The sequence below is a fragment of the Ursus arctos genome, unplaced genomic scaffold (assembly GCF_023065955.2).
Source record: "Ursus arctos isolate Adak ecotype North America unplaced genomic scaffold, UrsArc2.0 scaffold_8, whole genome shotgun sequence".
Lineage (NCBI taxonomy): Eukaryota > Metazoa > Chordata > Mammalia > Carnivora > Ursidae > Ursus > Ursus arctos.
In genome coordinates, this window is record NW_026623100.1 from 50,903,210 (window position 1) to 50,929,265 (window position 26,056).

Here is a 26,056-nt window from a genome sequence, read left to right on the forward strand (position 1 = left end):
TCTTCCTGGAAGCAGAAGTCTGCATGTCTGCACATGTCACAACTGAGACTCTCACCCAAACTGAGAGTCCTTCACTTTTAATAATAGGTTTGTTCACCTCATTTATATAATTGGTCCCAATCCTGCCATTCAGTGTTATGTTTTCTGTGAAAGCACTTTCACGAATAACGTATTCATCAAACTATCATCAATAGGCTATTCCTAGTTGCCCTTCCCAACAGGCAAGGGTTTCAAGAACACATCAAGTTGCTTCATCCCCTCATGTCCCTTTTACAGTCCTGGAAGAGACGAAGGTGGAAAGATATTTATAAAGGAGAACACATTCCAACAGGAGAACTTGAGAAGCAGCAGCATTTGGTTGACTGGTGCCTTCGTGCTGGCCATTTTCCTGGCATTTATTCCAAAATTAAGTTCCCTTTTCCTTCCTCCCTTTCTCCTTTGGGAGTTGATCTAACCAATCTTTTTCTTTCTTTCCCATCTCAAAGTTGATATCCAAGGGGTGAGTTTGTGTGTGTGTGTGTGTGTGTGTGTGTGTGTGTGTGTGTGTAGACTTAAGAACGTTGTAAAATTAACCAAAACCAGAGTGGCTAAAATTTAGAAAGGGCAAGGGGGAGAGCTGAGGAGGTGCGGGGAGCAGGTATCTTCAAGTCTCCTGACATCTCCAGTTTTCAGGCAGGCTGCGCACGTGATCGGCTACAGGCAGGGGAGCTGGCTGAGCGGGAGAGCTGAGCTTTGCCACCTCCAGCAGCCCGGTCCGGCGTGACGCCCACAGAACTTTAGTGCTAACGTCTCCTTCACCGCGTGCTGGGAAATCTGTCATCTGCCGCAGCCACTCTGTAATTTCTGTTAACGTATGGTAGCCTGCGTTCATATCACTGAAACCCTCTGATGGAATTTCTCCATATTCTGGGTAAGTCACTCAAGAAAAGTCCCCTGGGCACTTCAGTGTCTTGGCCTCTTTATTCAAACGGTAAAATAACAAGTTTGGGCTGGACCCTGTTCTCTCCTCTCACTTTAGGCCCCTAGGGCCAAATTTTGCTCTCATTTTCCCACAGACGGCTTTTACCAAATCCTTCCATTTCTCTTATTTGTCTCAAGTGATTTCCTCTTCTGCCCTCCGCCCTGTCGTCTAGAACAGCCTGGAATGAAATCTGCCCCCCAGAGCTGTGCAGGGAAGAAATGGAGGGCAGAGTGTTCAGGGAGGAACCCGCCTCCACGCGTCCTGTGCCAGAAATTCCCAGAGGGTTGTGTTCTCCGTTCTTGGGGGAAAGTCGCTGCTTTTCTGAACACTGGGAGATCTGCTTTCCAGCTGGTTCTCCACTTAGATAAGTATTTAGATGTTTGACGAAGTATCGAGAGGGCAGAGCAGGTGTAACGTTCTCATAAACCGCTGTCATCCATCTGTGTGATCGTATGACCCTCTTAGGTCATCAGGCACATGTAATGCTTGCACCTGATGCCGTTAGCCTGGAAAAGCATTGGTCCATTGCCCCTAATAGGAGAGCTTTGTATGAGTGTGAGTGCTGAGCTTTGCCACATTCGTCAGACTCTCAGAGAGCAGAGCAAGTTCTCTTATTGTGGGACAAGGAATCCCCCTACCTTTTCTCCTCCTAATTTCCCAACACCCATCTCATGCTCTGTCCTTGGCCCCTGGCCTTGGAGACCATGCTCTCCGAACTATGCTAGAGCACCTATTAGCTGAGGATGACTTCTGCTGCATTCCCTCTCAGAGATGCCTCACTCTGACATTAACCTTTGGAAGTGAGGGAAGCCTTCCAAGCTGGAGGAAAGAATATTGAATGGTGTAACTCCAAGATAGCTATGGCACAATGAGGAAACATGCACAGCACAATAAGAGTGGAAGCTTCTGGCTACCCCTCCCCTGAGAGACAGCTGTCTGGGCCCCCTACTTTGGCAGCCAGCTCTCAAGGCATGCATCAGTGCACCTGAAACACTATAAATGGAAAGCTCAGAACACAACTCACATTGACCCCACCAGGAAGCACAGTGGAACCCACGCAGTTGGTTAAATTTAATTTCCTGCAGAGCCATAGAGACTTAACTCAAATGCCACCTCCTCTGAAGTCTTCTTGAAGCCCATGTTGAGTTGGGCACCCCAGCCGAGTGCTCCATTAGCAACCTGAATTTCCTCCCTCTCAGTGAGTGCTGCGCCCACCCCAACATGCTTGCTTTTTGGGGTGCAAAACTACCTGAAGCCCCTTATTAGTTGGGGAGCTGCCTGAGGATGAGGGCCAGGTCTTATTGATACGAGCATCCCCAGTGCCTAGCACCACAAAATAGACACTCTTAAATGTTTACGAAGAAGGATTGTGACAGGTATCTGCAGAGAATCACCAAAATAACCCTTCTGCTGACTTACGGTGAGCCTGAGATCTTCTCATTAGGTATTTGTTCCTTTGAGTTAAAAAGTCCTATGCACCCAAGATCCCTTTCCACAATTAAAGTTTCATGGGGTGGGATAACTGTCACTGAAATCATGGGGGTTGGGTTTGAGATGAGCACTGCAGAACCTTGGCGCAGACTCGGAACTTGTGATGAGAGTACCAGGATTGAGGGGGGGAGGCATTCCAGGGCATCGATGGTATAGAGGTACGGGCATGAGAGAAAACCAGTTACTGCCAGAAGACTAGTTCCCAAACTCGATTTCTACATCACTAGTAGTTCTGTTCCCTTATTAAATATAAAAAAAAATAGAAATATATTTTTCAAGTGAGCCAGGTACTAGAAAAACATTACGTGGCATGCGATAGGCTCTTGTGGAACCCCTTATCTTAGAAACATCGTCAGCTGCATGCTCACTTCTGTCCATGAGACACTGGCTTGCAAGGAGGAGAGAAGGGGGCAGGAAATGAACAGGGGATATGGACTGAATTTCGACACTGCAGACCCCTGTCACCCGTCACAATCTGTGCTAAAGAAATTCAGACGGGGATTGACTCTATTCACCCTGGACTGGGTTCAGAAATGCAGTCAAGCCCCAGACGAGAGCCCTTTTCCTTCTGTGTGGGAGGCCTGCTCCCATGACCAGCCCCAGCCAACGGAGCGGTGGCCGTGGGCATGTGCGGTGCACACACAGGATGTTTGCTCCTGCTTGTTGCTCAGCGGCCTAGGCCACTCTCAAAGGCAAGGGGCTGTGAGAGGATCCGTGGGTATTGACTGGAAAGGCCTCCTGCAGCAAGGAGGACATTGTAGTCCTCCCTGCACTTGATGGGAGGTGCTTATAATTAACTCTTGGCTGCTAGGTCTGCTGCTTAAACTAGCTACCACCTACACATGTTGAGAAAAGGAAGAAAGAGCAGTTAGAATGCAGGAAAAAGGGAAAAAACCCCACCTCGCCCACTTGACAGGCTCAAACTGCCGCTGCCAGCCACCCGTGAGGCAGGGACAGTCCCCTGCAAACGCCCTGCTTAGATACTGGGGTTGCCGTGGCGAGTACCTCATCAGAGCTGGAGATGCTGAGCCCTTCCCTGCCGTGCAGAAGTGCACCCAGAGACCCTGCAAGGATGTGTTGGCCATTCCTGAAACTGAATGGCTCAGTTTCTGCCACTTGGGCCGAGCAACATGGAGGGGAGTGGGTAGGGGAAGGAGGGGACTGTGGGAGAAGTGAAGCAGAAAGAGTCTTTGTGACAATGACAACTTCAGAACACTAGATAACCAGCCTGCTGGGTGTTTCTAAACCTTCTGAGGGGAGGTGAGTCAGTGGAGCGGTCATGTGGAAAATCCCCTTTCTCCTCAATGCACGGCCATTCCCGCGCTAAGGTAAACCCTCATCCCTACCAGGCTGGGATCCCATCAGGCCGGGAGAAAATGCCCGGAAGAAGCTGTACTTGTGTAAACTGGGAGGATTGACGGGTTGGGTCATGTTTTTCACTTGACAACTTCTGGTTTCAAGAAGGACTCAAGTGTGTCCAATTTGCTAGCACATCATTAGACAGAGAAAGGGCCCAATCTGGCCAGACCACAGTGGTGAGGGGACATGGGGGAGGGAGGCTGGGCAGCCCTCCGTCCACATCTGCCCAGTTTCCCCTGTGCGTTTTGGGGCAGCATTCATACTTGGCAGCTGGAAAGACATGCTAAGGAAGCTTCTGGCAGCACTCCTGCCAGCCCAGCACACCGCGGGTCCATGGAGCCTTCCTGGGGCATTGTCCGGGCAGGTTTTCTCGACCTCAGCCTCAGCGCCCGGCAACTGTGCCCACCAACTCCGATGGGCCCGTGCACTGGCCAGCCAGGCAGCCCGAAGATACTACAACCACTCTGCTTGTGTCCTCAGACCAAGGTATCGTCCGCCCCCTCTGCCAGCACCCCGCAGAGGGTGGGTTGGGGCATCACTGGTGCCGGCGCGACAGCCCTGCCAAAGGTCTGCAATGTGGGGAGCCAAGATTCCAGATGTGCTATTTATTTTCATTCAGGCAGCTCAGTTCTTCTTACTGTTTTCTACAGGAGATGTGGTATGATGGCGGACCCCACCTACAGAAAGGGCTACCTTGAACTTCACATGGTACCTCTAGCCAGAGCCCTGAGGCAGAGAGGCTGAGCCAGGCCTGCGCTGGGGGCTGCAGTGTGAGGCACGTTCCAGGCACTCGCCCGGCATCCCTGGAGTGGGGAAGGCTGGTTCTACCGCCCTGCTCCTCAGCCAAGGTTTCCTCAACGAGCTCTTGTCTCCTAGGATCTGGGGGAGGAGCATTTCCCAGGAAATGGCCACTTTCCCCTGAACGTCCTTCCTGCTTCTCCGAGGGAAGCAGGGAGGCCCAGCAGGTGATTGCCTCAGGAAGTTTTTGTCCTAGTGAGGATCTTTGCTGGGGCTGCTGTCTCCTCTACCCAAATTGGAAATGACCGCTGCCAGGTGTGTAAGAAACTCCCTGGAGGACAGAATGAGGAAGTGTGACCATTTATGTTTGATTTAGAAAATGAAGGTCCAAATGCCGACTGGCAGCAAGAGGTCTGTCTTCCTGCCAATTTTCATCACCGAAAGGAGGGCACAATTTTTAAGATGTGACAATTGTGGGGGCAGTGGGGACAAAGAGCATCTGGACCAACTTTGGGAGTGAAGCCTTATGAGGCAAGCTTGAACCCTTCCATTGAGGGAGGGGTTTTGGATTTGATTCAAAAATAGGCTAACCAAACACCCTGGTTTGCCTGGGATAGTCATGGTCTCTGCCAGCCACCCAAGTTTAATTTTTAGTGGTGCCCCTGTTCATTTTCAAAAAAGGCCAGATTTGGCTGATAAGTTCTATGATCACCCTATGCCAAAGGAGAGAGAGAGAGAGAGAGAGAGAGAGAGAGTTTGATTTATGGCTGGAAATGAATCCAGAAAAGTGACAAGTAGGAGAGGGGATTCTGAGAAAGTTGATTTTGCTGAGCCTGAAGGAGAGAGGCGGGCAGTCGAGGCTGGCCCATTCTCAAGCATGTTCAGAGACAGAGGCTTGTTGGCCATGTCCAGGCGTAGATTTGCAGAGTGAGGATGCTGGAAGGGTCTCTGGGGGGTAATCTAATTCATTTCCTCTTTCACCACAAGAGGACACTGGGCTAAAAGAGATAGAAGTAGCCAGCCCAAGATGGCACCTGGATCCCAGCAGCGTGGGGACCAGCCTTGCCCCTGGAGGGTCAGGCCCAGGTGCTCTGTTCTGGGAAAGACGGAAAGGGATGGCTCTGAAAGATGCCACAGAGGACTGATACGGCACTGCCTGTGACATGGCCACGCCAGAGCAGGCAGAGTCCCAGGCTGTGCCACAGATCTGAGGCTGAGGAGGGAGGACGAAGACGCGTGAGTTTCAGACCTGCAGGCCCGAGTGGCAGTGGGGCTGGAGCAGAGGTCTGGAGCCACCACAGAGTGGTGGGTGGAACTGTGGGGTAACCTGGCTCTCCGAGGCAGTGACTGCAGAGGGCCGAAGAGACTAATTGGCCAGTAGAACTAAGAACGAGTGAAGAAACAGGTAGGTAAGGACATGAATGGGGTCACATAAGTAATTTATAGAATTGAAATCTTTTCTTTGGTTCAAATTGTAGCGAAATCACACAAAAACACAAATCCTAATGACAGCTGCCTTATCCCCTGGCACCTCTTTCCTAGCCCCTTCACAGGGCTGCAGTGGTGGGAACACCCTAAGTCAGCAACAGCCCTGACCTCTACTTGGTAGATGAGGAAACTGAGTCATGGAGAAGCCGGCTCCCTTCCTTCTCATGGTGCTTATGGTGCTCTTAGCAAAGAGGGTGTGACTCAGGACAAGCCGCGAGAGCGATTCTACCAGACAAGCCACAAGAGCGATTTTGTGGTTTCACTGCAGTTTGACCTCCCATGCGGCTCTGGTGTGGTGGAGGGGGTGAGGTGGTAGACTTTTCTGTGAATCTACTCATGTGGATGGAGGTCCCAGGAAGCAGCCCAGCTTGAGGCTCCAGAGACCTGGCTTTCTGGTCCCAGTTCTGCTGTCTGCCAACTAACTAGCGGTGTGACGGTGGGGAGTCACTTCGCCTCCCTCCCCTACTCTTCTTGGTTGTCCGATGAAGGCTCTCGCTGCTGCCACTTCCAAAGTCTCAAACCCTGCCTCTGTTTTTCCAGAGATATCTAACCTTGGCTCAACCGGTATCTGACCTTGGCTTAGCTACGTGTTCATGTCTCGCATCTTCTTACGGTCTGTGTATAGAGCACACCCACAGACCTGAATGGAATAACTGTCCCGAGGTCTCAGTTATCTGTGACAATGTAGGGATATGACAGCACTGCATGCAAATATCATTTAAAAAACCCCCAGCATATTTGGTTCAGATCTACAGTTTTTGTCTCCCAACAACTTTTCGCCCAACAAAGTTGAATTAAATATTGAAGTTCGTTGCCGATCATCTTCAATGTGAATAGCTCACCCCGGTAAACATATAGTGGACTGTAGGCTGGTTGTAGTCAAAATGATTTCCTGTCACCCTGAGCAAGTTCTCCCACATAACATCTACAAAAATCCTGCACACCATGGTCACACCCACGTAGTACCTCTGATATGTGACATTAGAAACCTCAATCCCCTGAAAAAAAATCATAAAATAGTTTCAGTACATATGAACTGAGCACACATTTTGTTCAGTGAAACTTCTTTGATGACGCCTGTTCAAATACCTGCAAATATTGAGAAAACACCCACAGACATCGTCCTCGGCTGCCCTAGTACATTTTGCAGAAACCAACAGGGAACACAGAAAATACTGAAAGTTACTGGAGATCATGCACATCCCGGGACACCTCAGGCTATCTTAACCTTCCTCCGCCACTGCGCCTGCTAGTTTCTGAGCCCACGTTCCAGAGAAGCCGGGCTGGGGGCGGTGGGAGAGTCAGCAGGAAGGTGAGAAACTGAGAAGGAGAAGCAGGATTTTGGTGCCATCTCTTTCCTCTCGCTAGAGACGTGGAGAAGCTCAGAGTCACTGGGGCATCCCAAGTCACCAGCAGTACCCAGCAGCACACAGGAGCGCGTTCAGCACACAGAAGCAACACTAGACAGAACAGGAAGGAAGGGGCAAAAGGCTCCGTGCCCTCGACACCTTGAATAGTGACTGGGGGTCAAGAGGTGAGTTCTGTGGCCCAAGAGCTGCTTCAGGGCCACAGAAATACAGCCTGTACCTGGGAGGAAAGGTCTTTGGGGAATAGGCATCAGATCAGGCGACCGAGGGCTAACTGTGAAAAACCTCAAAATACTGAGAAAAGCTCATGTGCCTGACTTTATGCCATTCAAAGTCAGTGTATCATACCTAGGACTCTGGTGGAGAAATGAACCATTTGGTATCAGCCCTTCTTTATTATAGAATTAACATCACTGAAAGCTTAGAAAAAAATAAGACAGACCAAAAATATCACACCTTAGGCAAATGAGTTGGAAATCCCTTATAGTGACGCCCTATTTTTTCCACCCATCTCTAAAGTTGGAGGACACCTGGTATGGTGTTGAGGTAAGAGATGCAGCTCCTGGACCACACAGTTTCCTGATGGTACAGAATTGAAATGACGTCATGGAAATGCGTATGTCTCAAGGTCACTCTAAGTATAGTTTCTAGGTGAAAACATGAGTCTTAGTCATTGGTGGAAAGGTGTTTGTGTGCCTTTGTGACTTGGTGGTATTTATCGCTCTCTGCCTTCAAAAACAAAGTTTTCATTAAATTCATGCAGGCTACCGGCCAAGTTTTCCCACACTTTTGGCTCATTTCGCTGTACAACCTAAATGTAGGTTATACCACACCTGTGCTCCTTTGTCATTCAGAAGGAAATAAAACAACTGCTACCCGGAAGGAGTGAAGTTTGTCTTCTGCTCAAGGGCAAGGAATCTATGACATAAGATGCCCACTCCAGCAGTTAATCTGAACAGTCTCATTTGTGTAGCGTTCCCCATGGTGACGAAAGCGAGGATGTGGCAGACACAGAACGTACGGAATCCTTTGTCTTAATTAAAAAGTACAGTGAGAGTCATGGAATTTGGCCAAGCCTCATAAATCTGCTCAAAGAATCAAGATTCTGTCAGATAAGCTTAACTAGAACCAACGGAGCTCTCTGGAGAATTAAATAGATTCCCTGCCAGTAGTTGACACCCACTCTCCTGTCACTTTGCTGCACCCCACGGACGGCGGCTGGGCTCATTAACCAGCAACCCTCCTACCCACCGATGACAAGTGTATCCCCGCGGAGCACAGAACTCAGGGATGATAAATTTACTCCTGCTTGTAAAAATGAAACTCTCCTCAGGGCAATAAAAGTGCTGCGAGCCTTTAAGGAAATCAGTACTTTGTCTGATAACCTACCTTCATGAGCAAAGCCTGGTCCTCTTGGTCAGGACAGCTCCTCACTGCCAGGCAGAATTGCTCTAACGTAACTGGAAGGGAAGAAACAGGAAAGGTGAAGGACCTCCCTTCCGCCCCCGCGCTCCTCTGGTATGGAGAGGAACACGGTAGTTATAACAGACACAGGGGGGCATTCTACGACCCTTCTCTCCCTGGTGATAGGATAGATAGAGCTCCCCCTGTCCCCAGAGTGGGTGACTTCTGTACCACTGTGAGGTGGGATGACAACATCAGAGCACAGGGTCATGACCATCAACAGAATTCTATCCTAAACCTCCAGGAGGTCCTGGGTTCAGCCACCAATGACCAGCTGGTCCCCCAAAGACCACACTATATCCCTGTTTCATGTGATCACCATTTAGAGAACCACCTGCCTTTGTAAATTTGGCTGCGGTAGATTTTCTGTCTCAGTCTTCTGTTGTGACGCCCATGGATTTAAGGCCTCTCTTGGTGTGAACATGATAATGACCCCCAGTGTTGACTCAAGCAAATCCCCCAAACTCCCCTACATATTTCAAGCCATGTTTCCCCAACCATCCTTCTCCAACAGAATGGCAGAGAGAAACTCAGGAAAGCTTGCACACACACACAAAAAAATACTTTAAACGATCCACTTAAATTGGGCATGAAAGCTCTAGGAATATTAATTTAGACAATTTACAGAAATCACATTCCCTTTCTCTGTCACAGTGGCCTGGCCCCCATCAAAAGCCCACTTGTGTGGGCACCCCCTTTTTATTTTGGTCAAACTAAACACCAAACCACACACTGCTTTCCCTGCACACTGTTTTGACTATATTATTTCACTTTTAAAAATGCTCCCATGAGTCCCTACCACCCTCAGATTTAAATCTACTTCTTTTGACAGGCATTAACTTAGGCTTTAACTTAGTCAACCATCTAGATGAGCCCGTTATTTCTAGACTCAAAGCAGTGTTCACTCACTACCTGCTGTAACCTTTCATCACCGTCTACTGGGCACATTCCCACCACTTGCCTTGGGGCAGAGCAAAGCCCACCCCTCCACTGGAACCTCGCAGGCCTGCCCATCCAACCATTCAAAGCCACTAACCACCTCTGGGGCCCAGCCCAACCTCCACAGAGCCCACAAAAGTGGGCAAAGCTACACCCAGCCTCACGACCGAGGGACAGCCTCATTCCACTGTTCTGACCCCAAGGATGTCTGGATGTCATGTTTACAAATGCAGATATTTTGAAAAGAATTATATCATCAAGAATCAATTTTCATCAAGAAAGCATTGTCTGGGTAATTTTTTTGTGTTGTGTTCACTGTTACCTATAAAACACAAATCTTTAGACAGTGTTTATCTATGACTAAATTACTCTATGCAGTTTTAACTGTTATCAGTTGTATCTTGTGCTGATGATTTTTTCCAAGTCTAAATGTTTGCTCTGATCCAGTCAAAATGTGCTCAGAACCCACAGAGGGATCAGTGTTGCCTGCTTTACATATATATGCCCATCCAGTCATCAACAGGCTAAAACGAATGTAATTACATAGAATCTTAAATTATTTTAAAAAATTAAAAAATTTTAAGAGCGTTTAGAACTGAAATACGATACTCTCCCCATAAAAGGAGCTCAACAGAAACTCAGCTCGAGGTAAGAGCCTGAGCTAGGCTGAGTTCATATGAATGCGTTTGCTGTCACTGATTCAGAACACACCCGCCCATGGAAGAGTCTGGAAGCAACAACCCCTCCCCCTGAACACTGTCATCAGCTCTGTCTTGGTGTGACAGAGTGCTGAACTCTATTGTCTGAGAATGAGTCAAGAATAATCTACAAATTCAGGTGCCAGGTTTTCTTTAGATAACCTTTTTGAAGGTGCCTATTTCATTTGGTAAAGGTTTATACGGTGACTTGGAATCTTCCTGAGCATGGGCCATGGGAATCTAAACACTTGCTAGTTGCCTCCATGGAGGGCTGCTAGATTCTTGCCCTCACCTCTCCTCTTCTGTGGTGACCCCAGAGCCATAGCTCCAACTGGCTGTGGCTGGACTCCACTGTGACACGTAGTTGTTCACAAGACCCGGCAACCAGCCAGGGCAGCTGTCTCTTTGAATCATTCGACTTCCATGCCCAGCCAACCCTTCCCTGAGTTTTCCCATTTCTGTGGTACTGTCATCCACCAGCCAGTAGGCCCAGGTCTCTGATTCTAACTTCCTGTCTCTGAGCCTGGTGACCCTTCTTGCACAACTCCCCCGATGCACCCCTCTCCCACAGCTCAGGTCCCACTTTGACTGCATAATGCGTCTGCCTCATTCCCCAACCTGGATGTCCTGTCCCGCTCTCCTGGCCCTGTGCCCACCGCTGCCCCAACGGGAGAACTCGCACTGCCAGAGCTCTGCACGCGCCTCCTCCCCTCTGCATGTCGGGCCCTCTTCCCTGGTGCAAGCCCCTCCCCCCCCCCGGTACCCACCCCGACGGCTCCTCACTATCGTTCATCCAAGGCTGGGTTCTCAATCACACGACCCACTCTGTCTTCTTCCCATCTGCTCAAACCCTACCCTTCTCCTGGGCCCAGCCAGTCAAGGCGGAGTCAGACAGACCTCACTAGTGGTCTTCACCGCCACTCCCAGCCACGTGTTCCTGGACGAGCCCCATGCTCTCCCTGAGCCTCAGTTTCCTACCGTCACCTGTGGAGACCGGCGCTGTCTCGTGGAGGTGGCATGAGGGCGAATGGAGAGGCCAGAGGCCTAGGCGCAGTGTCCAGCATGGCATTGGCCCCCCACCCTGCACCTTTGAGAAGCTTTCTCTTTCCCCATCACACAGACTTCTTCACCACTTCACACCTTTGTGGGACTCATTACACCTGGCTTCTTCTCTTTAAATCGTTTTTTTTGGCTGACAGGTGCACATACACTGCCTTGTCTGAGGAATGAGCCTCCAGAGACCACTTTGTGTCTTTTCCCGAACTCTGGTCCATGCTTGTCGTGTCCAACATGCCCAAAGTCACCACCCCGTTTTGTGGAACTGGACTGAGGCCCCACAGACAGAGCTTCCCCTTAATTGGGTGGCTCGGGTTCATGAGTCCAGCCAGCGCCTCTTGCCCTGTCTACACAAGCAACAAAAGCCAACCTTGACAACTGGGCACCACCAGAAGGAGAGCACACAGATTTCCCGGTTGTTTTCCCCTCGCCTTAGATGTCAGCACGACATATGCTCTCATGCCAACAGCAGGCTTACCACTCACCTCACCCCACTCTGCTTTCTACCAAGACCCCGAAGAAGAGAGGGGATATAAATGCGGCCAGCACCTCTCCACCAGGTCTGTGTGGCCACTGCACCTGGGCTGCCTAACTCACTGACAAGGCCCGCTTGAGAAACTTCTCGACAAGGTTCACATTTCATTCCCCCTCCCGCTTCCCGCCCCCACAACTTTTAAATAAGAAAAAAAAACAACCTCCTAAAAATGAAAGCCTCTGTGGTATCCACCTTCCTCTACCCCTGCTGCTGATTCAACAGGGGGCTGACTGCCCGATGAGCAGAAGGCAGGCAGCTGAGCGCGAGGCTCATGGCAGCGGCGTGAGTCTCCTTCAAAGACTCCGGGTGGAATGTTTCGGATTCAACATCGATTGTTTTAACTGCTCGTAAGTGTCCCCTCCCCAGTGCAGTTTGTTTTGGCAGGGGGCTGCAAAGACTTCCACCTGTCTGAGGGCAGTCAAGTTCCCTTCGTTCAACCCTTCCACTCTGTGTGACAGAAACGTGGGCCTGACCATAGTGGGAGAAAAACAGATTTTGAGATAACAAGTCGCTTTGAGGTGGGGACGGGGGGAGCCTCGAAAACAGTGACCCGATTGAAGTAAGAAAATGAAGTAAGTAAGAAATTGAAGTAAGGAAATGAAGTAAGAAAAGGGTAGTTTGGGAGAAAAAACTTACAGGCCAGCATGAAATACTCGTATCTCCCCTTGTGAATACGGGCTGCGCAGGCTCGTAGGTGAGGTATGACAGCCTCACCCCTGCGGCCATTTCTGAAAGGTAGACAGGACTTTGCAACACGGGAGATCCCTAAAACAAGGAAATGGTTGTACCTAGAATATCTTTCATTATGACATGTTGATGCAAATAAGGGGGGAAAGTAAGACAGACCAAATGCACAGTAGCATTGAACTTACGTTTCCCTTTGAAATATGGCTATAAGATTGAGGAACTATTGCGAAGTTAATAGGCACAAGTGACCTTAAAGGTAACACAGGGGGCTGTATTGCTCAGAAATCCTGTCTCAGAACATTCTTTCAGCTTCTCTCTCCATCCCCATGACAGGGCCCTGGAGAACTGGGGTCCTGCCCCAGGTGCCAAGCTTTAAAGAGCCTTGCTCGGCCATCCCTCTGGCTGCAGCCTTCCCCACGGGGCAATGGGGCAGTACCTGTCTGGAGTCTGCACCCCACTTCTCCAGGTACCCAAGATCCTGAGTTCATAGCTTCAGTCTCTTCCCTGGGAAGGCACTCCATCTGCTGTGTGCATCCCTAGACTCATGGGGTGGCCAAGGGGCAGCTGTTGGCAGCGTTGGACACAGACCTTGTGTGTCTAGACTGGAGGATCCACACAGTGGGGGATGGGTCTGGGGGTGGGAACAGTCAGGGATCCGCAGGGCGGATGCTTCTCCCCATGCCGCTGAGTGCACAAAACTTCCCAGAGTCTGAGAATTGTAAATTGGAGCCTGGCCTTCTGGATGAATGAAGCTACATTTGTTCAGGCAGGAGGACAGAGTATATTTTTTTCAATACTTTGTCAGCTTGTTTTATACACTTCCCCTGGGCCCCACACGTAGCAGGGCCGGCTTGTGCTCGACAACAAAGACCTGATGCTGAAACACAGGCTCACCCAAACTCTTCAAAGCCAGGCGCTTCCATCTATCTCTGGAAAGAGGACACCGGTCCCAGTTGCGTCTCCCATCTGGCAGGAGAAGGAGGCTTTCACAACAAAGATAAGGAAACCAGCCTCTTCTTAGGGGCCGCAGAAATATGGAGGCTAACATCTGCCCCTAAACAGAAGGTTCCACCTGAAGGAGTGTGACAGCCGAGCACCCTGGGGGCTGGGCACTGTGCTCTGGGAGCAGTGTCCCTCCTTGCTGAGGCTTCCCTGGCACCCACGGCAGCGGCGGGTCCACATTTCCAGCTCAGGTCTGCGTCTCCCTGGGAGCCTTGAGGGTCAGGTTCACTGGGCGCCCACCCGAGGCTCCTGGTCAGGGGCCCTACCCTGACTCTGTGGAGCATGCTGGTAGCTGTCCGCAGCCGTCTCCTCTCACGTGTGTGACAGCCTGCTCTCAGCTCATTTTGTAGAACTATCATTCCAGGCCTCTGAAGTCCCCCACCCACCTATTCATCACAACATAAGAGGGAAATGTTGAAAGAGAGAGAAAGAGAGAAAAAAGGGCTTCATCTTTGCAGAAAGAACTCTACCTTTGTTTTCAGAATCAACAAGAAGGGTGAGTGGGGGCTTTTAACTTCTTAGCAACTAGCAGTTGGGGCAGATCTAGCCTCCTACCCATTGAGATGTGGTGAAGGGGTGTGGAGCTGGCCCACAGGGGACTTTCATGCCAGGCAAGAGGCCACGGCTCACTGCCTGGTCCCCAAGCCTGGCTCACATGCTCCATTCCAGAGAGCAGGCAGAACATGGCATGCCCATCTGATCTTCCTTCTCCAGGCTCTTCCCTGTGAAGCTGGTTTCAAAGGAGAGACAGCTGTGGCCCCTAGCTCAGGTCAGGCACATAGTCACAAGAGGGAGCAAGCACACTGGCCGCTGGCTTGCCAGACACAGTCCTTTCAGCCTGGGGCACACGTGGCCATTCACTCAGCAAGAGATGAGGGCACAACTCTTCTGGACTCCCCCTCTCTGGAACCTGCAGTCTTCCCATGTGTGGGGAGACCGTCCACCCGCCGGTGGATGGGGCACTCTCTGGTTCATCCAGTGTGGCCCCCAGCTCATCATGGCCAGGGGGTCCTTACTAAGGTGGACACCAGTGGTGGCCACTATTGCCAGATCTTCTCCCTGGCGGAGAGCCTTCCCCGTGGGGCTGCCCCATCCACCTGCAGACCCCTTGTTGTAAAGACAACTCCAACATGGATGCTCAGCTGGAGGTCACATGGCCCACAACCCCCGCGCCACAGTGATCCATGAAGAGAAGAGGAGTTGACCAGTTTTGGAAAACCAAGAGCTGTGGACTCTAGATACAGCATTTAAATCAGGAAGGTAATGGACATGACAGCCATGAGCAATTGCCTGGGGTGCACCATCAACCCTGATGTTCCATTTTGAGGGGTTCACCTCTGAATTTAACACAATGCTTTGCTCAGGACTTGGGTATCTCTATGTCCTCGGCCCCATCATGGTGGCTTACTCACAGGCCCCAGGTCCCCCCATGCTGCGCATGTCCAGGCTGGGTTTGGTCCTGTCTGCTCCACCTTGGTGCCAGAAACAGGCCAGGCCTCCCTGTAGCACCCTTAGCGCTTCCTCCCACCTCAGCCTTCACCTCCCATCACTCTCAAGGTCCCATAGGCTCCTGTAACGTCTCCAGAACAGCGTCCCTCCACGCCAGGCCTGCCATCACTGCTTCTCAGCTTGTCTCCTCATAGCTGCATGCTGGACAGCCAGGCCTGGCCTCCGTGGGTCACAATTCACCTCCACATCACAGCTGCAAACACTTCCTACAGCCCCACACTGGCCATGCCTTCCCTTATTCCAGATCTTTCCCAGAGCCCCACTGACTGTGGAGGTTGACAGTGAAACTCCCAGACGAGGCCCACAAAGGCCTGTGGGATCCTCACTCTTGTTCCCTATGTGTGCCCTGCCTCCGGACGCACCAGACCACAAGTGCTTTCGCAAATCATGAATTTCATGCTGCCCATTCTGCTTTGCCTTCTGCTTGTAATGTCCTTTCCACCTTTGTAATATAGGTAAATCTTACTCATCCTTGCTGGCCGCCTTGCTGGGCACTTAATGGGGAAACATGTGAACCCCATACTTAAGTCTCTCCCAAGTTCTCCCAGAGCATCTGGTCTATGGAAACTGTCATCCAGCTCTGAGTCCTTGAGAGCAGGGGCCATTCCTTACTGGATCTTTCATCCCCAGAACTTAACCCAGTTCCTGGCCCACAGTAGGCCTTCAACACATGCTTATTGGATGAGGGTGGGTGAATAAGGGAGGAAGGAAGAGAAACACCTGTACTGTTCCTGAAGGACAACTGAGTAGGTGCTGGACTCGGGTGGGGCAGGACCAGATTTTAAATGTTTGTTCTCCGTGGGGCAATCAGAGCTTGACAGATGGAGCAAGCTTCAGCTTCCATGGGACATCCCGCCATTTTGTCCCATGGTCTGACGCAATATCTCAGTCCTATCCCTTAGGACTGACAGAGTCTTCACGTTCCTTGCAAGAACGACCAAAGCAAACTGAAGTCAAGTGCTCACAGCTGTAATCGGTCCTGCGTCGCTGGGACTTGAGGCATCTCTGGGGCATCGATCAGAACCCAAGTGTCTCCTTAATCAACTGCTGACAAAAGCCTTTTGCGGCAATTTTCAGAAAAACTCAACCACCTGTCCATGGCCCAGAATGGGTTTGCCTAAAATTTAATTTGTCTTAAACTTCTAAGGAATGAAGAACTCTCAGATGTGCACGAGACAAGGAACTCTAATGTTCACTGCATCCAGAAACTGTATCACGTATCAAGAAACGGCTATTTCTAACACCGTAAAAAGTCATTTTTTCCAGCCATTATGTTTTTTTTTTAATTTTATTTATTTATTTGACAGAGAGAGACAGCCAGCGAGAGAGGGAACACAAGCAGGGGGAGCGGGAGAGGAAGAAGCAGGCTCACGGCGGAGGAGCCTGATGTGGGGCTCGATCCCATAACGCCGGGATGACGCCCTGAGCCAAAGGCAGATGCTTAACCGCTGTGCCACCCAGGCGCCCCTGCCATGTTATGTTTTTGTGACTAGCTTACATTCTGGTTCACGCGCTAGGACCCTCGAGATCACAGCCATAGGAGTTTAGACGCCGTCTCCACCACACGAGCTTCTTGCTACTCTCGGGCACAGAATACTTTTCACCTATAATTTTAGAAATCTGTGGGAATTTCTTTATTTTCCAGGCTTCCAATTAAGAGAGAATTTCCAAGTGCTTTTTCAGGGGGGAAAAAAAATCACAATAAACAGTTTCCTCTATCTCTACTTACCCTGATGTTAAATAAACTTCCCCTATCAAGATTTCAATATCCATTTTGATACAGCAAATCAGGGACCTACATGTCAGTAAAGGAAGGGGAATATACTGACGAACACCTTCCTGTTAGTTATCTTGTGGTTACTTTCCTATCTAACACTCTAGGCCACTTTAAGTATATATTAAAACTTGTTACTTGATTATATCTCAGAGGATCGAATGCTCCTTTTTTTTTTTTTTTCCTTTTTGGTTCTCACATTTCTGAGTAAAAGCCATCATTTTCAAGTTCATAGGGCATTATGTTTTCTCTGCAAATAAAATCTCATAACTCTCAAGCAAAGAGAGAGGTAAATTCATAAAGAGGAGACACAGCCCTATTTTTTCTCCTGACATTTGGGATCTACGATAGGTTAAAAATGATGTTTTTATCTCTGGTGATTTATCAAACTCCAGATTTCATAAAAGATAAACAGATGCCCCAAAGAAAGGCTACATCATCTTAATGTTTCATTGTGACACTTTTGGTATCTGAAGACCATGTATATTAAAGATCTCCCCTTCAAAAACTCACGAGTTCCTATGATTTACAGAGTCATTTCTTGTTTTTAAAACACATTGAAGTGAGAACATGCCAGGAGACACCTTAAAAAAAATGGTCACATTTGAAACATACAGATTATTTATAGACAAAAAAACTGAGAGCTGAAAGAAAATCTGGTTGTCAACAGACAGTTGCTTTTTCTATGTTTTTTCTGAGTTCATTTTGGTTTTTGTGTGGGTGGCTCATGTGAACTCAAAGGTTATTTGCTAAATGTTTTGTGAGATTAGAACATGTTGTCCTTTAAAATCTAAATTTAAATTTATGTTTGTTGCAAATATGTTTTGCTTTAGAATATGGGATGTGGGATCATGTTTTTAAAATAGAAAATCATACCTAGACTTGCTAGGATAAGACAAGAGTTCCTATACCCCTATTTTTAATTCACAGTTTAGAAGGTATTATTCTTAATCATATTCCTAGCGGGAAAACTCACACTACAGAGTTCAGCAGTAAAAAAATGTTTCTTTTTTCCTTGGTGTTGCTTTCACCTACCAGTTTGAGTACTGATTAATTTTACTTTGAAACTACTTAGGTGCCAGGAGCTGTAAAGCCAGTGAGGACTGCAGATAGGATTTTTGCAGTACAAATATAAGGTATCTTTTTCAATCACACGATGGGGGGAAAAAAGAGGAAAAAAAAAAAACCTCCCATATTTAAGGCGGGGAGGGCTTCTTTTTTCTGCCCCTTTAGCCATGCTAAGCAACCAGATTCAGATCCAACCAGCACTTAGCGGCCCCACAAGGTGGGCAGGTAGCAGCAGTCAGCTGGTATTTGAATCCTCCTTCTGCTGTGTGACACTGGGCAACTTACTTAATCTCCCTGTGCTTAGCTTCCTCAGGTGGAAATTGGATAGACAGTGGCCCCTTCCTCACTGCCTCGGCAGGGGATATTGAATGCTCCTTCCACCACAATTTGCACAGGGCTTGATACACTGAGCTCTCCCTAGGTGTCAGCTGTCCTCATGATTATAGGGCCCTAGGGCTTCCTCACATGATTTTTCATTTTATCCTCACAGAAAACCTGTGAGATGGAAAATATAAGATGCACTATTCAGAGACAAACGCAGTAAGAGTAGCGAAAAGCAATACAGGTCAACTTTAATATAGGAAAGTATGTGTTAAGTAAATACACAAAGAAAGATCTCCTAAAGTTCAAGAAGGCTGTAACCCCCAGCCTCTGGTGTTTATCCGTAGGAAGGAAAGCCCTTGGAGAGTTGGTGGTGGGAGGGTTTCCCTCAAAAGCTGGTGCCTAGGAAGCTTTTCTGAGCAAGGCTCTGGGGTTAGCCAGCCTGAGGGTGAAGCCCTTGGTTGTATGTGATCCTAGCCAATCGGTCCCTCCTCTGAGCCTGTTTCTCAGCGGGCTTTGCGAGCTTGTTGTGGAGACCGAAGAAACGACATGGCTCCGGCCCAGGGGAAACCCTCGTCAGATGGAGGCTGCAGTGAGCATGACAGTCGGCCGAGATACTGGGGCTCCAGGGACATGTGACACTTTATTAGCATCTGGGTCAAGTACTGCAGCTAAATCTGTTCTGAACCGTCTCCTCCACAGAACCGATATCATGCAGGAGTTAGACTTCGCCTTTTCCACTGTCCCCTTTGTCCCAGGGCAACAGAAACCTCGGGTCATTAGTCCCAAAATTCTTTCATAGACGGTCACCTCCTTCAAAGAAGAGTGAGTTAGCAGAGTCCTCTCAGGACAGCTTTCTTAGTGACACGCTCCCAGTGGGGTGATTAGGGGCCTCGGGGGCTCAGACCTCTAGTGAGGCCAGTGTGACGGCATTTCTTGGGTGAACGGTACCGGGGGTCTTTGGTGGGGCTGACCCACATTGCACGTTTACCTGTGTGGCCACGGGGAGAAGGCAAGGTCTTGGGGGGAGAAACCCCAGCATTTTGATGACAGGAGCAACCTTCCTGACGCTGGAGAAGAGTTCTTCAGTAGACTTACAGAAGCCTGGGAGCCACGCTCTGCCTCACCCACTTTCCCAGAAGGGGAAAGGCCAGGAATGTGGTATGATGTTGGGCGGTCTGCATTGTAGAACTTTCTCTTCCTGTGTCCATTTGCTCATGAAGCAATGCTGCCCTCCTCCAAGGGTTGGTGTGTAGCAATGCTTCAAACTCACATTTTTCTGTTCTTTTAATAAAGCCACCGTCTGCATGAGCCCAAAGTCCCCCATGCTCTTACTGAAAACAGTCTCCATTCCATTGCGTGCCTCCCTCGGCAGGAGCCTCCACTCTTATCTCTGTCCCTTGGAGCAATCTTGTGTAAGTGCAGGGAAAGCGTGTCCACCTGCTGCCATTCCAGATGGCCCCTCTCCGCTGTCCCAGACTTCAGGCTTTAGGGACCCAGCAACTCCTACAGAGGACTGGAACGGTCGCATGGGCTCTCCTAGGTGTCACACGCTCTGAAATGGGGACCCTCAACTCCCTACTGCACCTTTTGTTCTCAGGAACGAATGGCTCTGAGGTTCAGCCATGTGACTGGGGTAGAGGGAACAAAGCTGGAGATGGTCCTTCTCTTCCCGGTGTTGGGGCCTCCAAGATGCTGCTGCAAATTGTGCCTGCCCATTCTTGGCTGTCTGGACCCCCTCGCCTGCTTCCACCACCCACACAGTTAACGGGTGCTAGACAAAGAGGAAGGTCAGCATCAGGGGCTGCAGTACCCAAAGCTCCTCCCTCCCACCCCAAACCACCTGTCAGGGCACGCTGGGCCTGCTTCTAAATATTGTCCCACCCAGCAGAGGGTCCCCCTGGGAAAGGAAGGCACGCAGGTGGTCCCAGCCAACGCAATACCTGTGGTACCTACTCTCCTTCCCCACCTGCCAGACCGCCATCTCCAGCAGCAATAGCAAAACACACTGAAGAAACTTGTATTCAAATAAGATATATTGATTTTCGACTTCGGTTCCACCCCAGAGGGCAGGTTAGCTCCTCAAGTGCAGAGGATTTAGAGTCTTGGGGCACTTCTGCAGTGGAGTGTAAGGGGGTGACGAGGACCTAAATCCACACGGGGCTCCTGGATGAAGTCATGGAATTTGATTTTTCTGAGCTCGAATAATGAAATGCACATTCACTGAGGTGGTAAGTATATTCCCGTAGTTCCTGGAAGATGAATGCCAAAGCTGAAACCAAGCTGAGGTGAATGTAGTTTTGTTTAAAGAATAGCTCCATTAACCACGGGGATGAAGAATGCTGACCCCATGAAAGATACTGGAGCAAACACTCACGGATACAATACAAAAAGAATGCTTTAGTAACACATATGATCACATTTTTATTGACAAAGAAAGTCTTGTTTGGAAATAAATCGTCCCTGAGAGGAGTCTGAAATTAATCCTCTGATAGACAGAAAGCCACACTACTTATATATTCTAATCATAATTACAATGTGCTCGTAATGTGAACATTCTAAATTATTAGTCACTTTATGAAGAACCAGAGAAGGGACTTCTGCGGCATAATGAGAACACCTTACAAGCTTAGAGAATGGAAAAACCAAGAGACAGTTCTGCATGGAGCTGGAGAACAGTAGATGTAATTTATTTAATAAAAGTGCTTAGTTTCTCTTTTTCGTTTAGGTATTGGTACACCCTTAGGGGTTCAGACAGCACTGTGCTTCAGTACTGCTCTTTCTAGGGCAAGATAAAAATGTGTATCACAGAAAAATAACAATTTATCATTGTAATGGTTACATCCCACTTCAGAAACCACTAGAGACTGCTTAACATTTTTATTTCAAACATGGTTTTCCTGAGTCTTCAGGTGACAACAGATACTGATGCCAGAAGGCTTTTTTCCCCCCATTTGTTCCTAATAAAAATGGCTAGATTCTGAGTTCATTTTCATCTGGGGTGATGTTAAGGTCTGTGTTTCTGCGGACTGATTCTACCCTTCCCTCCTTTGTGCTCTTTCTTTGAAAGTCTCCAGAGGCAACATCTGGGCCTGGTCACCGAAGACAGATGGGCTCCTTCTACTTCTTCTCCCAACCCCTGGGGACCTCTGGCAGTGGCGCAGCTCGCTATTTCAGTGTAATGATACGCTGACGGAATTGTCCCTGCGCAGTGCGCGCTCGGCACATCCCTACCATGAGAACCCGTTCTGTATCTGTTCGGGCCTCCTCATTACGGATGGCTTTCTCTATCTCAAAACATTCCTGGGATGTCTAGATGCTGTCACTGAACTAACTCTTATTATTTTTTCTTCTGTTACTTTATACAGACAAATTGTCTTCCTCTGACACCGAAGGGGGCCAATTTCCTGAAAATAATCGCTTCTGCTACTGTGGTTATTAACCAGTAAAAGGTAGGGAATCCATTTGGATTGCAATATTAAATCTTGGATGTTTCCTGCCTGTGTTAAGATTTCCTACACTGGAATCTAACTTGCTTAATTGTTCTCTTGTTCTTAAGCTTAAGAAACAAGGATCTAGGGGCGCCTGGGTGGCACAGCGGTTAAGCGTCTGCCTTCGGCTCAGGGCGTGATCCTGGCGTTCTGGGATCGAGCCCCACATCGGGCTCCTCCGCTGTGAGCCTGCTTCTTCCTCTCCCACTCCCCCTGCTTGTGTTCCCTCTCTCGCTGACTGTCTCTCTCTCTGTCAAATAAATAAATAAAATCTTTAAAAAAAAAAGAAAGAAAGAAACAAGGATCTAAATGTTCCACTTCGGTAATGGGAACTAAGGATTTTGTAGAGTAGTAATTAACAGTAATAAAAGATTTTTATTGAACCCTAACTATGGATCAGATGGTAAGGTAAGGGCTTTCAAGTATATTCTCAATAGCCCCATGAGGTAAATATCACATTATCTCTATTTTATAAATAAAGATGAGACTAAAGCTCAGAAAGGCTGGTTAGTTCACTCAGAGTCACACAGCAGGTAGAGGTAAATAAAGCCTTTTGCATTCAGTTAACCTGACTCTAGAGCCCAAGTTCTCAACCCTCATACCAAACCTAACTATGCTCTCGACAGGTGGGATGAGTGGTACAAGGCGTAATGGTCAGCGTTTCCAAGACCAAGGCATGAGTTCAGGGATTCTTTGATGCCCCCCTTTCAAATTTAATCCCATCTCCTAATGTTCAGAAGTGATTCACGTGGAGGCCACGTGGATCCTGCTCGTATCCTGGGAGGGTAACACCTGTGGCCAGTACACAGAGGAGCAGGGGGAGGAGCCCAGGCACCGGGGCCATAGGCACCCCTGAGAGTGGAGCCATAAATGTCTGCACAGAGTGGAGAGGAAGGCCTGGGACGTCACTGCCTTCAGTAAATGTGCCTCGTGTGCCGCTTGACATCTCAGGTAAGTGTTAGCCTGATCAACAAATCTGAAAAAACAACCCCGCAACAGAAGAGGGGTGGTTTTCGTAAACTTCTCAGGGGTGAGGCTGGTGCTGAGCGCACGGAGACGGTCCAGGAAGCGGACAGCCGGTGGGCTCCAGGACCCAGCCTCGGCGGCAGGCAGGCCAGCGTGGATGCTCCCACGCTCCTCCAAGAGCTGTCCAAACAGTCCAGCCTTCTGCAGCGTTCTGCCTGCCCTTGAATGCCACACGGACAGTTCCCCACAGGATGAAGCGCGTGCGAACGACTCAGCAGTTGGGTTTTCATTTGTGACAAGTAAACTCGAATTCTGGTTTATATAGCTGTCACCTTTGAATTTGATTTTGAATTTGAATCTGAGTCAATTCCTCTGAGCCTCACATGCTGTGGGTGTGCAGACAAATTACAATTTCTGGATCCACAGAGGAGGGAACTCAATCCTGTGCCTTAATGACCTGTGGGGAAGGGAATCTTTTGCCCTCCCTCTGCCCCTCTCAGCCCCACTCTGTTCTCCTCCACTCCTTCCCCGGGGACAAGGGGGAAGTCAATCCAAATCTGGGGGGGCTAGTGAGGCCGCGGTTGTTACGGAACGTGGTCACTGTGTAAAAAAGCTGCTCCCTGGGTGTGGTGCCCCAGGCCCCATGAGGAACCCGTGCTCTTGGCGTGTGCACTTGTGTGTTCTCATTCCTGTCCATACTCTCGAGCCCTGTGTCATGAGGCTCACCAAGGTCCCAGGCACTGGATTGAGCCTTGAGGAAGAGAAGAGGCCAGGGTCAGTCGACTCACCTCAACCTGGCTCTTGTCAGCTCTCAGGGAGGGGCCCAGGCAGCCCCACAGTGACTAATAACGTGGCGTTCTGCTCTTCTGGGACTGCCTGGTTGGGGAGGAGGGTGGCCAGGCTGTGAGGTCGGGTGGGATTCAGGCATGCCTGGTTTGCTGGCTTGACCCTTAGCAGAACCCATCCAAAAATTCCACCCGCGGCACGGTGCCTGAGGACACGCCAGGACTGGGAGCCAGGCCCTGGAGCTGTGGTGGTGACCAAACCCGACCCTGCCTTCCCAGGGCCAGCCATGAACTTGGTGGGACAGAAAACCCCACACAGCAAACAAGCACCGTGAGAGCCTTTTTCTTTTAAGACTTCCCCCCATGGAGTAAGAGTACATGATGAATGAACGAATGATTCTTGATGCCACACAAAATTTTCAAGAATAATTTGCCATATCTTGATGGATTTTACTCTGTTTTCAAAGTTTCACTTTATTTTATGTGATTTGGGTTTGTTGAGGTCATAATGGACACTCAACGCCTTCTCGGTGTCTGCGCTCCTGACATCGAGGCAGGATAACTCTTCGCTGTGGGTGCCGTCCACACCCCGTGGGGTGTTTAGCAGTGGCCCTGGCCTCTACCCACTAGCAACCCCTGCTCGGTTGTGGCAGCAAAAAAATCTCTCCAAATGTCTCCAAAAAAAAAAATCTGTCCAAATGTTTCCAGGAGGGCACAATCGCCTCTGGTTGAGAGCCACTGCTTAAAAAGGCTGAACCGGTTTCTCGCTAATTCGAGGATTAGGTTTAAGTAGTTAGTTGTGGTACTTGAAATTCTTCAGGCAGCGATCCTATTAAAACACCTCCCTTTATCTGTGTGCACCCTCCGGTGTGTTTACTTGGGAATGGCAGTCCCTGCTGGGCAGAGGGCCACTGCCGAGCGGCCCGCCATTTGCCAGCTGGCTTCTATGGAGCCAGTGCTGTTGGCAGTTGTCGGGTTGTGTTGGGTGCACTGTTCCTGGAGTTCAGCGTTAGGTTTTGTGGGTGTCGTTTGGTCAGAGTTCCTGGTAAGTTGGGGGTTAAGTTATTTCGGGGCCCTACATTCAACATGAGGGCTCAGCCTGGTGTGGGGACTGGCCTTCGTCTGCAGTCTTATTCCCAGATACCTCGCAGCCCTCTGAGCCGCCCAATTACAAATACTCAACAAGAGCCAACTGACCTCTGTGGATGTGCGCCAGAGACAGGGAGGCAACGTGATGAAGACACGAGTTCCAGGCACCGAAGAAGTCCTCTTTCTGGGTCATCACCTGTCAAACGGACAGAATAAAAAATAACCACTGACGATCTTCTCGGAGAACAGAACTTAGAAGCAAGGCAGATGGCAAATTCTCACATTTTTGGTACCCCCTTAAGCCTGGGTAGGTCGCAAGGCTGACCTCCGTGACCCACAGGAGCTATTTGTTGACAAAGAAACGCCATCAGTGTACTGTGAGTCCGGTTTACGTGTTTGTAGGAATTCCTCACACGTAGCAAACCTGTGTGAGGCCACTGCCAGCTGCCGACTCTTGAGATGGAACAGGTGTCTGGGAAACAACGTGAAGCCGAGAGTGCGCGCACCGATAAAGCGACACTGTGTTAATGGGGTCGCTCGCTGCCTGGAGAATTGCAGATACCAGAACGAGCTGCATAAATCTAATCACCAAAACGAACCTGCCTTCCCTCCCTCCTTCCTTTCACGGTAGGCAGGTGCTTCCATTCGTTTGCAAGTTGTTTCTGGAATGCCTGGTAGGTCTCCGGCACGGGCGTTTGGCAGCGGCCAGGCGCGATGCGTGTGAGGGGCTCCCGGGAGCGTGGGAACGGCGTTCACAGCGCCTCCACGTCATCCGTCCATCGGACCCGTCCCTTTAGCCGGTCTTCCCCGTGGGAGATGGTCTTTCAGTCACTCCAACGAAGGGAGTTGTTTTGCTTTGTTCTTTGCTTTGCTTTGTTTTGTTCTGTTTTTAGTTGGCGAGAAGTGAGGACATAGAACTAGAAGAAGATAGGGGCGCCTGGGTGGCACAGCGGTTAGGCGTCTGCCTTCGGCTCAGGGCGTGATCCTGGCGTTACGGGATCGAGCCCCACATCAGGCTCCTCCCCTGGGAGCCTGCTTCTTCCTCTCCCACTCCCCCTGCTTGTGTTCCCTCTCTCGCTGGCTGTCTCTATCCTGTCAAATAAATAAAATCTTTAAAAAAAAAAAAAAGAACTAGAAGAAGATAAGAAGGAAGAAAATACACAGAGAGAAAGATGCCGAATCACGAAGCTGGCAGTTAGTCATTTAGGTGGAGCTCAGGGCAGATTCTTATCTGACCAGAGAAGAGTGTTAAATGTGTCACTTCTGAC

General features: G+C 49.5%; 1 protein-coding gene across 2 annotated transcripts in view; it reads right to left on the reverse strand.

Annotated features, from left to right (window-relative positions):
* The window catches only part of ACOXL (acyl-CoA oxidase like), a 330,346-nt gene that overhangs the window by 42,458 nt on the left and 261,832 nt on the right, over positions 1 to 26,056 (reverse strand). Inside the window, exons 16-17 of one of the 2 annotated variants that reach the window (XM_057309096.1) lie at positions 24,897 to 24,984; positions 8,794 to 8,864 (exon numbers count right to left, since the gene is read on the reverse strand). In XM_057309096.1, coding sequence (XP_057165079.1) covers positions 8,794 to 8,864; positions 24,897 to 24,984 — 159 coding nt within the window. Of the gene's footprint in view, positions 1 to 8,793; positions 8,865 to 23,413; positions 23,666 to 24,896; positions 24,985 to 26,056 lie in introns of those variants that run through there. The other variant, XM_057309097.1, reaches the window with a different exon arrangement.